Genomic DNA, 13616 nt, shown 5'->3' with positions numbered 1-13616 from the left:
GCCCTTTCTACACAAATCCAGAAAATTGTAGCACCAAAGTCGGTGCATCATGCAGGCATATAAATATGCTAGATAATTCTAGCATTATCCTATTTAGTCGGTGGGTGTGTGTGTATAATAATGTGCTAGAAAGTCCTAGCAGCTTGTACAATTGTGTGGCTGCCATACAAAGCCCAACGGCGGTGGGCAATTGTAGTCGGCAAAACCACACCTATAAATAGGTGTGTGCGCGTGTGTTGCTAAGTAACCAACCAAGAAATCAAGAAGTAGAAGTAGGCAACCAAGTAAGCTTGTAATCAAGCAAGCAAGCAACCAAGTGAGAGTGAGAAGAAATAGTAGTCTTGTAAGAGTGTGAGTAGTCTAGAGTTTGTCTCTATAAAGTGAGTGAGTGTCATTGCTTTTAGAGTGTCCTTGATAGTTTGTGTGTTGTAATATTTTGTGAGTTAATACAAGTAATTTGTTTACTTGTTTTGTCTCTCCAACACTTGTGTTAGAGTTGTGTACTCTAAGATTTTCCCAACAATTGGTATCAGAGCGGTACGATCAGGGACCGTCTCTATTGAAGCTTTTGAGAATCGTGAGAAGTTTAGTACTTTGCAAGATTATTCGTTAATCTTGTTCGGCTTATCGAAGCTCTGCCGACACTATGGGAAACCTTTAAGTTGTTGGAGGAATCAAAAAGTTGAACAACAAAAATTACAACACATGGGCGACGTGTATGGAGTCTTACCTACAAGGCCAAGATCTTTGGGATGTCGTCGGCCGTAATGAAGTTATGCAGCCAGAAGAAGACACCAGCGCACTTTGAGGAAGTGGAAGATCAAGGCAGGTAAGGCCATGTTTGCCTTAAAAACTACAGTTGAAGATGACATGTTAGAGCACATACGGAAGGCCAAGACACCAAAAGAAGCATGGGACACCTTCGCCACACTCTTTTCAAAAAGGAACGATACAAGACTGCAGCTTCTCGAGAACGAGTTGTTATCAGTGGCCCAAAAGGACATGACAATTGCGTAGTATTTCCACAAGGTAAAGTCTATTTGCCGTGAAATTTCTGAATTAGATCCCAGTGCTGCCATTGTAGAATCCAGGATAAAAAGAAATAATTATCCATGGATTGAGACCAGAATATCGAGGCTTCGTTGCCATTGTACAAGGATGGCCAACCCAACCATCACTTGTTGAGTTTGAGAATTTGCTTGCTGATCAAGAAGCTTTGGCAAAGCAAATGGGAGGGGTCTTGTTAAGAGGTGAGGAGGAAGCGCTTTACACCAAAAGTAAAGGCAGCTTTAAGCAGCATGCTGGTGGTGGATCTAAAAGAAAGGGTGACAAGGAAAAAGGTCATCAAAGAGGAGGGAGTTCTTGACCAAGGGGAGCTCTGAAGTATCACGACAACCGTGGTTAGTCTCAGAATAATAAAAGATTTGAGGGCAAGTACTACAATTGTGGAAAGAAAGGCCACATGGCGAAGGATTGTTGGTTCAAAAGGCCTGCAGAAAGTAACGTCGCCAACTCAGAGAAGAAAAGTGAAGATGATTGGGATGCCATAGCGTCTTTAGCTATGGTGGAAGAATGGGACGCTGAAGCATCTTCTTGGTGGTGCTCAGAAAATGAAGAGTTGCCTGACTCGAGAGAAGTTGAAGATACATTACAGGAGAAAATGGGAGACCAAGCTGCCCAAATCCAATCGAGTCCAGATAAGCTTGAGGAACTGCTTGATGGTGATGATATCAAGCAAGAAGTACCTAAGAGTTATTGGCAAACTGGTGTGTACCAACAACCACAAAAGTTAGACCTAGTGAAGTGGAAGTATCAACTCCACAATCACAACTAAGAAGGTCAACAAGAGTATGAAAGCCAAATCCTAAATATGCCAATGCTGCCATAACTGATGGAGCAGCAAAAGAACCTAAGGCGTTTGAAGAGGCATCACAGAGTTCTGAACGGGTAAGAGCTATGGAAGAATAAATCACTACGCTTAGGCAGAATCAGACTTGGGATTTGGTGCCAAAGCTAAGGGATGTGAAACCCATATCCTGCAAATGGGTGTACAAGATAAAGCACCGTCCTGATGGTTCAGTTGAAAGGTACAGGCTCAGTTGGTGGCTCGAGGCTTCTCTCAGCATTATGGACTAGACTATGATGAAACATTTAGTCCAGTAGCACAGCTTACGACCATACGAGTCCTACTTGCACTTGCAGCTAATAAAGATTGGAATCTATACTAGATGGATGTGAAGAATGCTTTCTTGCATGGAGAGTTAGATCGGGAGATCTACATGATGCAGCCAATGGGCTTTGAAAGCAAAGCTCATCCCGAGTACTTGTGCAAGTTAAGGAAAACACTCTACGGTCTGAAACAAGCACCAAGGGCTTGGTACGGTAAGATTGCAGAATTTCTAACATAAAGTGGTTACACAGTGGCACATGCAAATTCCAGCTTATTCGTTAAAGCTAATAGAGGAAAGTTAGATGTCATGTTGGTGTACGTGGATGACTTAATCATCACTGGCGATGATGAGGTAGAAATTCGTCGAACAAAGGAGAATTTGTCAGTTCAGTTCAGGATGAAAGAACTTGGACAACTGAAGCACTTTCTTGGATTAGAGGTTGATCGCACACAAGAAGGGATTTTTCCGTGTCAACAAAAGTATGCAAAAGACTTGTTACAGAAGTTTGGGATGCTTGAATGCAAGCCAATCTCAACACCGGTGGAACCTAATGACAAGATGTGTGCACATGAAGCCAGAGACTTGGAAGATGCAACAATGTATCGACAATTGGTAGGTAGTCTGATCTATCTGACTTTAACTCGACCTGACATTTCTTATGCAGTTGGTGTGATGAGTTGATACATGCAAAATCCAAAGAAGCCTCATCTAGAAGCGATTCGACGAATATTAAGATATGTAAAGAGTACAATTGACTATGGTCTCTTGTACAAGAAAGGAGAAGATGGTAAATTGGTTAGCTATTGTGACGCAGATTTTGCAGGAGATCACGACACCAGGAGATCGACCACTGGCTATGTCTTCAAAATTGGTTCTAGAGTAGTTTCGTGGTGCAACAAGAGACAACCAACAGTGTCTCTGTCAACCACAGAAGTAGAGTATAGCAGCAGCAATGGCAGCTCAAGAGAATGCATGGCTGGTACAGTTGATGAATGATCTACATCAACTAGTGAATTATGCAGTACCATTGTACTGTGATAACCAATCGGCAATTCGCTTGGCAGAAAATCCAGTATTCCATGCGAGAACTAAGCATATGGAGGTACATTACCATTTCATTAGAGAGAAGGTCTTGCAAGAAGAGATTGAGTTGAGACAGATCAATACAGATGCTCAAATTGCAGACTTTGTTCACTAAAGGTTTGAGTACCGGCAAGTTTGAAAAGTTTAGTCGTCAACTCAGCATGGAGAAAAGAATGAGTTGGTGTTGAGGGGGAGTGTTAAAAGAGACCAACCCCAGCCCATTCTACACAAATCCAGAAAATTCTAGCACCAAAGTCGGTGCATCATGCAGGCATATCAATATGCTAGATAATTCTAGCATTATCCTATTAAGTCGGTGGGTGTGTGTGTATAATAATGTGCTAGAAAGTCCTAATAGCTTGTACAATTGTGTGGCTGCCATACAAAGCCCAATGGCGGTGGGCAATTGTAGTCAGCAAAACCACACCTATAAATAGGTGTGTGTGCGTGTGTTGCTAAGTAACCAACCAAGAAATCAAGAAGTAGAAGTAGGCAACCAAGTAAGCTTATAATCAAGCAAGCAAGCAACCAAGTGAGAGTGAGAAGAAATAGTAGTCTTGTAAGAGTGTGAGTGGTCTAGAGTTTGTTTCTAGAAAGTGAGTGAGTGTCATTGCTTCTAGAGTGTCCTTGATAGTTTGTGTGTTGTAATATTTTGTGAGTTATTTTGTTTACTTATTTTGTCTCTCCAACACTTATGTTAGAGTTGTGTACTCGAAAATTTTCCCCAACATCCCTCGCATGACCATGACCAATCTACGAGCACCACTCGTCGGAGAAGAAGCACCACTCTCCAATATCATTAAAGAAGCCGATACTGACCCTCAAAAACTAAGAAACCTAGAGCAGCAAATATACCTCTACCGAGAAAGAGCCAGGGGAAAAAAAAAAAAAAAAAGAAGCAAAAAGTCGTGAAACCATAACTGATCAAGGTTCAGGGCCAGAAACCAGCCGTCTCCCCAAACCTTCTGAAAAGGTGGTGTATTTGGGGGAATTCATAGTGAGCTTCTTAACTCGAGATGCAAAGTTTGTCAATACAAGGTCACTCGAATTTGGGTTGCCAATACCAGTACAATGTTCCAAGGGATGCAAAAGTTGGAGAAATTTTTCACTGTGATTGGAACACCGATGGTGTACACTATGTGTTTTTATATAAATGGTGAGAAATTTTATATTTTAAGTTATTAACTTTTTAACACACAGATCTAACCACTTGTCTAGTGACACGTAGTGTACCATCCCGTATTCCGGTCACAGTGAAAAATCTCTCCAAAAGTTGGCCCTAGCGCTACTATGATTTGTAAATGCTGTAAAAGAGAAGGTGACTATCCTAGTATAGACGAGAAATTTTTCATTATGTGCGAAACACGGTGATACACCACATTTCATTATATAAGTAAAGAAAATTTTATATTTTTTAAGTTGTTAAATTTTTAAGACAAGTATCTCACCACTGAATACGTAGTGTATCACATCGTGTTCCGTATACACTGAAAAATCTTTAGGTAGAGAATTGGATTGGAGGTGTTGTTAAGAATACGACTTGTCGTGTTGGTTATAGCCACATGACTGAAGACTGCCCCAAGAAAATAGAACGGAGACGGAGAGTGATGATGATCAAGATGACACCCTCGTTTACAATATTTAGGCTACTAATACGTGGTCATATGAAGAGAGTTTTAATTCACATAACCTTATATTAATGGCCCTGAATGAACGATAGTAAACTTGTAACTTTTTTTTTTTAAGATAAAAAGTATTTCATTAATAAAATAAAACGAAGAATATCATTAACTAGGAATACAATTATACAATTACAGACGCTGATAGTGTGGAAAATTGACCATCCTAACAAAACACACGTATCTGTATTTTGCTTAGACTAGTATCAATTTTCATTGTAATTGTTGAGTCTAAATGTCTAAGGATTTTGATCTCAAGAATGTCAAGAAAAATCAAAGACAACACTTCAAGTAAGTTTGTCATATGCATTCATATAGACTAGGTCTATTATTGGTTCAAGGTTAAAGGTTGATTAAATAATAGGTTTTTTAGCCAAAATAATCCCTAAGATTAGCATAACTCCTCACTTTGGTTCCTGAATTTAAAATCAATAGAAGTGGTCTCTCTAGTTTGTCTACCATTAATTATTTTGGTCATTTTGTTAAAAAAATAAAAAAACTTCATTAAGTAAGAATAAAGTGACAAAAATACCCTCATTTTGTCAAATCTTTTTGATCAATTGTTTATTAAATTGAGAGTATTCTTGGCATCTTGGTACTTATTTAATAGAGATCTTTACGGAATGACCAAAATAATTGATAGTGCACAAACTCAGGGACCACTTATATTGATTTCAAAATCTCAGGGACCAAACCAAAGTGAGGAGTTATGTTAATCTCATGGACAATTTTGGCTAAAAAGCCTAAATAATATTGTTAAATACTACGAAGACCAAATTTGTAAATCAAATGATATAGTTGTTGATAATTGAATTATTACTTAAGTGTTGATTAACAGTGTATATTTTTTTTTATTAATTATCTATCATTTAATTTACAAATTTATTTTAAAATTTTGATCTTTCTAATTTATCGTAAACTAAATAATCCAGCCTCAGACCCAAAACAGCAAAAGAAAACAAAACGACGAGTTATTTAATTTGCGTTTTCCATTATTTATTGCACCAATAATACCCGCTATGATAATATAGTGGTTACAAAAACAATCTTTCTCGTTGCAAAATCACTATTAAGAAGATTACAGGGATTTATTAAAAGAAAAATGTTTTTTTTTTGTTTTTTTTGTTTAACTAAAATCATTTTTGTTCAAAAAAAAAAAAAAGAAATCACATCTTAGCTATTGTTTAAAGAATATTACACTAATCAATTTGAATTAAAAATAGTTATGTCACATAACTGAAAATTGTATTTTAAAGACATAAATCTATTTTATTGTCACATGTTGGCTACGGAACAACATAATTTTAGTTTATTGAAATAAGAAATTTGTTTAGACTTATTCTTTAAAGCACATGCTGAAACTATAGATATGTAAAGATCATGCCTAAAACTTCGTTTAAATAAAAGAGCAGCCTTTTAAGTGCTAATTTATACAACAAAATCCAAATGAAAAAAAGAAAATCCACATGAAATAAGGTAAACTCAAAAATAAAGAGTAAGGTTTCCAAATGAAAAAGGGTGAAAAAGGGAAAAGGGAAAAAAATCCAAATGAAAAGGGGAAACTCAAAATAAAGAGTGAGGCTTCCAAATGAAAAAGGGGAAAGGGAAAAGAAATCCAAATGAAAATGGGAAGCTAAAAATTAAAGATTAGGTATAATAAAAAATAAAATAAAGAGTAGGTTTCCAAATGAAAAAGGAAAAAGGAAAAGAAATCCAAATGGAAGAGAGAAACACAGTAACAAGCAGCAAGCAAGACCTTTAATCCATGAATTGGGAAACCTTGGAAAATTAGTTATTTATTTTATTGTTTGGATTAAAACCTAGACCATCTGAATTGGGATATCTTAAGTTTCTTTCTTTATAAATATAGTTTGCAATTTAATATAAGATTTAAGTTAATCACAATGTAATCTTATGGGTTATGTAGCTGCCTGACGAATTTGTAAAATTCTCTTCATTTCAATCAATAAAGTTTTTCTGTATCTGCTTGCCTGCTTTTCAGAATTTGCTATTTGATTTTGGTTGTCGTAATTTGCCACTTCACTACCCTTATCCATTTATTAACTGCTTGGAAATTGTTTGCTTGGTTGTTGGAAATTGGGAAAGAGAACCTCTCTGGATTCTTTCCTCTTAATCTATCAAATCAGGAAATCTATATCGTTTAAATTTGATCCAACGGCTGAAATTAGTATCACTTTTAAAGTAAGCCCCTATTTGTAGCCGTTGGATCAAATTTTAACGGCACGAATTCCTTAATTTGGTGGATTAGGAGGAAGGAATCCGAAGCAGATCCCTTTCCTTGAAATTGGTTTATTGTTTGGTTGCTCGCTTGAATCGCTTGCTTGTCTTGTCTACCTAATAAAACTCGCCTTGCCCACCTAACGAAGCTCGTGTTGCCTTGTCTATAATTGGCAAATCAAAGATGTACTCTCCAAGGGCCTTTCTTTCAGAACCGGCCAAGCTTTCTAAAGAGGAGGTGGTGCCCAGGGTCTCTTATTTCTAGGACTACCTTTACGAAGCTAAAATGGCTGCCCCAATAACAGACGGATTGATATGGTAACCTCCTCGTCACAGGCGGTTGTGGAGGTGGCCTGGCTGGAGGATACACAGGCCATGTCGATTGTCCAGGCATGCTTTTATCTCTTTGATTTCTTCTTTTCTCGCAAATATGCCAGAAACAATCACGAGTGACTCTAACATATAACCAGTTGTATAAAATTTGTGGAAACAAATTGTAGCATTAACCACAAAAAAATAAAAAAAAAAGAAAAAAAAAAGTTCTCTAAGAAGTTCGCCCCGGGCTCCAAATTCACATTCTTTTGCTTTGCCCAACTTCACGTTTTAAAATCTCTCTCGTCACGTAACACGCCTTCGTCAAAATATCAATCCTCGATATGTATCGATTAGCCAGAGTAACATACTTTCCGTTAATTCCACTCACAGCATTCTCTAAAAATAAAAGAATGAAAATGTCATCTTAACGGTACCTGTGTTATTTGGGTCTCATGCACTTGAGGAGAACGTCTACAAATTTCTTGTACATGTGCCGCTTTAGGTACATCCGCTCTACCTTCTCTCGTCCCTTGAGTCCCATTTGCTTCCTTGAAACTGGGTTCTTAAGCAAAAACCGGAGATTCTCGGCGAGGCCACGAGTTCCGTGATGCCCCGCAGGATGAAGCAGGCCTGTTACATTGTGTTCAACAATCTCTTTTGTGCCTCCGGCTTCGGTTCCAAGCACCTGATCAAAACAAACACATAGGAATTATATTTGATCAAACGACCGAGATCAGTATTAGTAATGCCATTTTGCTTCAAAAGAGGCTTTATCTTTTATAACTGTTTCTGTTGTTTTCGAGGAGAAACCAGAAAAAGGCATACAACGCTAAAAACACCATTTTGTTTTCAAGATACAAAAAATAACGGCTATACCATCCCTAGCCGAAAAGGAAGATTACGCCATAAAGCAGTCATATAGTATAGCGTGCCTTTGCATATTTGAGGTTCGATTAGCGAGACTAAATGTTATCAGCAGTATAAAAAAACTATCATCCAAGTGGGATGGGGAATAAAATGTCATACCGGAAGACCGAATGCCATGGCTTCAATTGTCACTCTCCCAAAAGTTTCGCCCAGTCCCTGTGCACCATTTGACAAACTGTGTTAATTCTAAATGATATAGAATAATTGATCAAATGCATACAGGCATAAATCAAGATTATAAATTCAACTGAAATGAGAAATGGGTTACAAACGCAATAAATTGGAACCGCTACATACATATTGAACAGAACAGTAACATTTGGTGGTACGCCTAGTTCATACATAACCAATGGAATTCATGAATACAACTTGTGCATACAGTGGACAGAGCTAATAACTTTTTGTTGCAAAGACCTCAAATGTAATAAAACAAAATGATATCCAGATAGAGATCAAAATAAACCATTTCATAACATTTATCGACAGTAGTTTCACTTTCACATGGTTTATAAGGACCTGAAATCTATCCGGTGTTCTCACTTAATACTGTCAAAGATACCATATCGTTACGTGTCTGTCTCAGTTGTGTTACAGATTAAAAACTAAAGACTCACAGAATATTTTTATTCAAACAACCAATACAAACATGAATGGTTGATTCTGTTATGACATGGGACTCCTCCATCAAAATCCATAATAACAAGTATAATTTAGGAGCAGTTATGCGTTCACATAAACTACTAAAAGACTAAGAAGATGGATCACCTGAGAGTTCATGACATAAACATCAGCTGCGGAGTATAATGCAGCTACACGTGTGGTTGCCGGAGTCCACAACACTGACTTTGACAAGTTTGAATGCTGAGATAGGAATCCCAAAAGTTCTTTGACATAAACGACCTTATTGCTCTTAGATCCAACAGAACCAATAAGAAATTTAACAGATTGTTTGAGTGTTCCTCCTTTATCTGACAACACTTTCCTCATATGAGTGGCATCGAAAGTCAAAGCACCTGTACTATCAACAGAGGTATAGAGATTACGTAATGGCAAAATTTTCTTCTGGGGTTCATTCAACTGGACATCAGATTCCTTGGACAGTGACAATTCATTTGATGATACTCCATCATCATTCAATTCTTGTAACAAAGCTCTCAAGTGATGTTTTCTACCCAAGGTAGAGCGGGCTTGGTGCTTATGTACTGGATTTTTTATCTTCGGATCATCTTTCGCAGGTTTTTCTTCAATCACCAAGCGTGCTGAGTCAAGAAGCAAGAGCTGCCCCTTCCCAGGGTTTATACTGCTCAGAGACATCACAAGCATATCATTATCTGTTAACCCCATTTCCTTTCTGACTGAATCTCGCAATACCTGCCTCTTCTCGAGCATCTTCTCAGTACTAGCGGATGGAGTATTAAGTGAACAAGCTATGCCAGCTACAAAGGCCAGTTCATCATTAATAGAGAGTGGTACAACGACAGGCGGAGACCTCAGCTTAATCTTTTCTTCTTCACACCAGTCTTGCCATTGTTTAGACTGTGATTCTGATAGAAAAACCAGCATTTTCACTTGGTTAAGCACAACCTTCGCGCGATCAAAGTATTCCCTCCGGTTTTCCATGATCCACCAAGCAATTTGACTTGCACCAGCTGGAAAATGATCCATGTATTGATCTAAAACAAGCAAACGACGCCAAATCAAATCAGCTACAAATTTAAGAATTCCAAAATATCACAGACAAATGTCACTTAGTCTAAGAAAACCTTCATACAAAAACACATCAATGCAAAATAAACTAATAAGGTGTTAAAAAGATGGAATTTATGTATTTACAAATTACTGAGGGAATACTGATTTCCAAATGTATATATAAATGGAATGGTGCATAAACACATCCTTATAAGGTCAAGAAAAACCAGAGCATATTATGGCTATTTCATCAGGTTAGTAACTTAGTCAATGTCATTGTTCTCCTAGAATGGGAAAAAAAAAAAAAAAAACCATCTTAATTACAGAAAACATGCATATTTCCTGCATCAATTAGTATGGAAGTGGATGAAGTATCGGAGGTCAGCAGTTGGTGAATAGAAAACTACATAATTCCAACACAGAATAAATTGTTTAGGCAATATATGTTGTTCCATCCATACAGTGCTGTAACTGTTTACATGGAAATCACTCTGGGAGATTAGAGGCATCGGACCAATTTAACATGTTGCTAAATGATAATCGTATCTAAAAATTCTACAAGAAGCTGACTAATCTCTATGGGAAAGCATACTGTTTTTACATGTATAACCTGTACTTCAAGAGGCTAAAAAGGTACTGAAATCCGTAACTAAATAAGCACAACACTCAACGTTAGATACAAAATCTATAGGGGTTAATACAACATCAGTTCACTGAAAACAATAGGGAGGTATTGATAGTTAATGTTATACACTTCAAAATTTGTGAGATCAGCAAATATATTAACTTGGAATTTCTTAAAATGGTTCTCACCAATCCATGATGCACACACTGCTGACCCAGCAATGACGAGATCTGCCTTCATAGCAGTTTTGAAGCTTTGTTTTCCTTTATCCTCAAGCACCTTGATTCTTCTCCTAGCTAGCTCTGGCATCAAGCCACCCTTCTTGCTAAGAACTACAGCAGAAACAGTGGCTCCACAGCTCAAAAGCTCTGTTGCTAATTCCAACATAGAAAGTGGAGCCCCAGTCATTGAAAGTTCATGGAATATTAATATAAATCTTCTAGACCAAACAAGACGTGCAAAGTCCCCCTTCCTGTCACAGGTTCCAGACCGCGTTTTAGGACTCCATTCTAAAATTTGATCCTCTAGAACGCCAAATGGACCAACAAGCATCCCATAAGTAGTATTTGTCTTAGGAAGGTCCACTTCCTGCTCCTCTGTCTCATGGTCATCAACCTGCACTGCTTTCTTCTGATTACCTTTCCCTTTACCACGAAGACTACGAACTCCTCTTTTACTCTTCTTTTTTGGACTTGCGCTTCGATGAGATGAAACTTCATTATCCTTTTTTGTTAAAACCACATCTATCCTTTTACCATCTTCCACCTGATTTTCAGTGGTCCCATTCTTAACTTCCACAGAACTGTCGCTGCCAAGCAAATCTCTCCGCAGATTCTGTTCATTGTCTGACTTCTCATTCCTTGCTTTATTTCCAAACCCCAAGAAGTTATCCTTGTTATTGCTATGAGCCCAACTGGACTGAAAATAAACTCCAAGATAAGCCCAAAGAGTAATCAATAACAACCAAAACAGTACCCGATTGCTCCGAAACCACTGCACACCTCCACTACTTCTACCTTCTTTTTGTGAAGTACGGCTAGAATTCAATCTCCGAAATGAAGGAGAATTTCGAGGACTGGATCTTCCTGACAATGTAGACTTAAAACTTCCACTTTCTCTCGTCGACTTATAATCCACTCTAGTGCTTTCCTCCATCGTTCTCTTCGAAGAACATCAGTTCCTTTTTAATTCGGTCTCTGCAGCAATTAAGAGTAAAGAAACATGATTTTCTCTATACACAAGAATGAGCAAATAAGCAGAATAAAACAAATTGGCCCAGAGCAAAGAATTCCCTCGGCTCTTGTAATTTTCTTTAAATCTTATATAGCTCACAGAATGAAATTTTAATCCGTTTAGCGCTACTTGGCGCTCTCAGCAATCAAACGGAGTAACTGCATTCAGCATTTCACCATAAAACCGAAAAATAAACACGCAGATTCTATGTTAATTAAACATCCATATCCATGTCTAAAAATAGCATCCCAGTAATTTGTGATCACAATCAACCAACAAGAACATACAGGAAAATAATTATAACTAATTCAAGCAATGCTTATTTTTCTCTACTAAAAATTAACAAAACAAAAAATCAAGATCCCAAAAATTTTCATTAATTTCTCGGTCTTCGAAGTTATCGATGAAGATCAACTAGAAGGTCAGAGCTGAATCTAAAATTTTCTCCGATCCTAATTCTCACTAACTTGAGAGACTTGATTCATTTTCTTTCGCTCCATTTTCTCGGCAGCCAAACAGACCATAAAAGATCCACTGATTACTACTTACCAAGAAATCATGCAATTAATTCGGAGCTCATTCCCTATCAAACCGCCCAACGAAATATTAAAATTCATACATATACACACACATACATATAAAGAAAGATTTCAAAGATACGCATTTTTCTTATTTCTGGAAGATTGGGTAAGCAAATACGAGCTTTCAGAGGAGAGGGAAATTACATGGATTTGCTGCATGCTCTGCCTCTGAAGCTGCGCCTCCAAGATCTCGACGGTTTTTCTTGAGAGAGAGAAGCACAAGTTGCAGAGTGAGTGAGTGTGAAGATGGCCGAGAGAGATTTTAGAGACGGAGAGAGATTGTTATGTGTCTGATCGCGCAGGCGGGTCAACTCGTGTAAACGGAATCGGAAGCAGGGCAGGGTGTGTATTCTCTGCCGCACGGACTACTTCAAAGCTTTTGCTCCTTCTGGCTGTTGCTGTGTCTGGTCTGGGGGTCTTCTTGCAGCTGACCTACGCTGAATAAAATTGTACGCTCGGGCTCCTACTGCAGCGTCGGTGGGGTCTCACAGCCAATCATGGCCCTCCATCTGTATTATGCTTCTGATTATCTTGGCCCCACAAATTCCCCTTTGTAAGAACTTGCGAGTATTCCGCAAGTGGCTAGCAAGTGTCTTCTATTTTGGACGATTGCATATTCAAGCTTGATTCGTTATTTGTAAGACGTTACGAGCAGTTGGTCACGTTTAACTCCTATTTACACCATGAATAATCATTTAGGGAAACAACCGTGTCCGATTTAATCGTCAAAACTTCTATCATGTTGACGTCGCCTATTTCTAACTCAGATTTCAGTACCCATAAGCATTTGAATTATGCTGCATCGCAGGCAAGGATGGAGCCAATGAAGGCTCACCAGAGGCGTATGCCCCTGCTTAACTGATTTGTTTGTTAAGTCGTAGACTACAATTACATAATAAACACACGTTATTGTTGAAGAAAATATATGTACCTAGTATCCAACATACTTTCATACAACGTATACTCCATGTCAAATATTATACGAGTAAAAGTGCTTTTGTTTTGTCATTCAAACCGAAAAACCTCACTCTTGCGTAATTATATATTAATATTTTTCTTATCACTTTGCCACTTT

The 13616-nt window shown here is 38.0% G+C and overlaps 1 protein-coding gene across 1 annotated transcript; it reads right to left on the bottom strand.

Annotated features, from left to right (window-relative positions):
- Positions 1–7621: 7621 nt before the first annotated feature.
- Positions 7622–12968, bottom strand: LOC103931284. The gene is made up of 5 exons (XM_009340719.3): positions 12686–12968; positions 10916–11923; positions 9179–10086; positions 8513–8569; positions 7622–8171 (listed from the first exon to the last, which is right to left on the bottom strand). The coding sequence occupies exons 2-5, from the start codon at positions 11880–11882 to the stop codon at positions 7926–7928; spliced, it is 2178 nt and encodes a 725-aa protein (XP_009338994.2). The 5' UTR covers positions 11883–11923; positions 12686–12968; the 3' UTR covers positions 7622–7925.
- Positions 12969–13616: the final 648 nt, after the last annotated feature.

The sequence above is a fragment of a genome, unplaced genomic scaffold, assembly GCF_019419815.1.
Source record: "Pyrus x bretschneideri cultivar Hongxiangsu unplaced genomic scaffold, Pyrus_bretschneideri_v1 Contig20, whole genome shotgun sequence".
Taxonomy (NCBI): Eukaryota; Viridiplantae; Streptophyta; class Magnoliopsida; order Rosales; family Rosaceae; genus Pyrus; species Pyrus x bretschneideri.
This window is presented reverse-complemented; position numbering and strand designations above follow the sequence as displayed.

Coding starts and splice junctions, on each gene's coding strand:
- LOC103931284 (XM_009340719.3), bottom strand. CDS start 11,882: ATGGAGGAAAGCACTAGAGTGGATTATAAGTCGACGAGAGAAAGTGGA. Junction 8,570..9,178: donor TTTATGTCATGAACTCTCAG/GTGATCCATCTT, acceptor AATGGTGCACAG/GGACTGGGCGAAACTTTTGG. Junction 8,172..8,512: donor CCATGGCATTCGGTCTTCCG/GTATGACATTTT, acceptor TGTTTTGATCAG/GTGCTTGGAACCGAAGCCGG.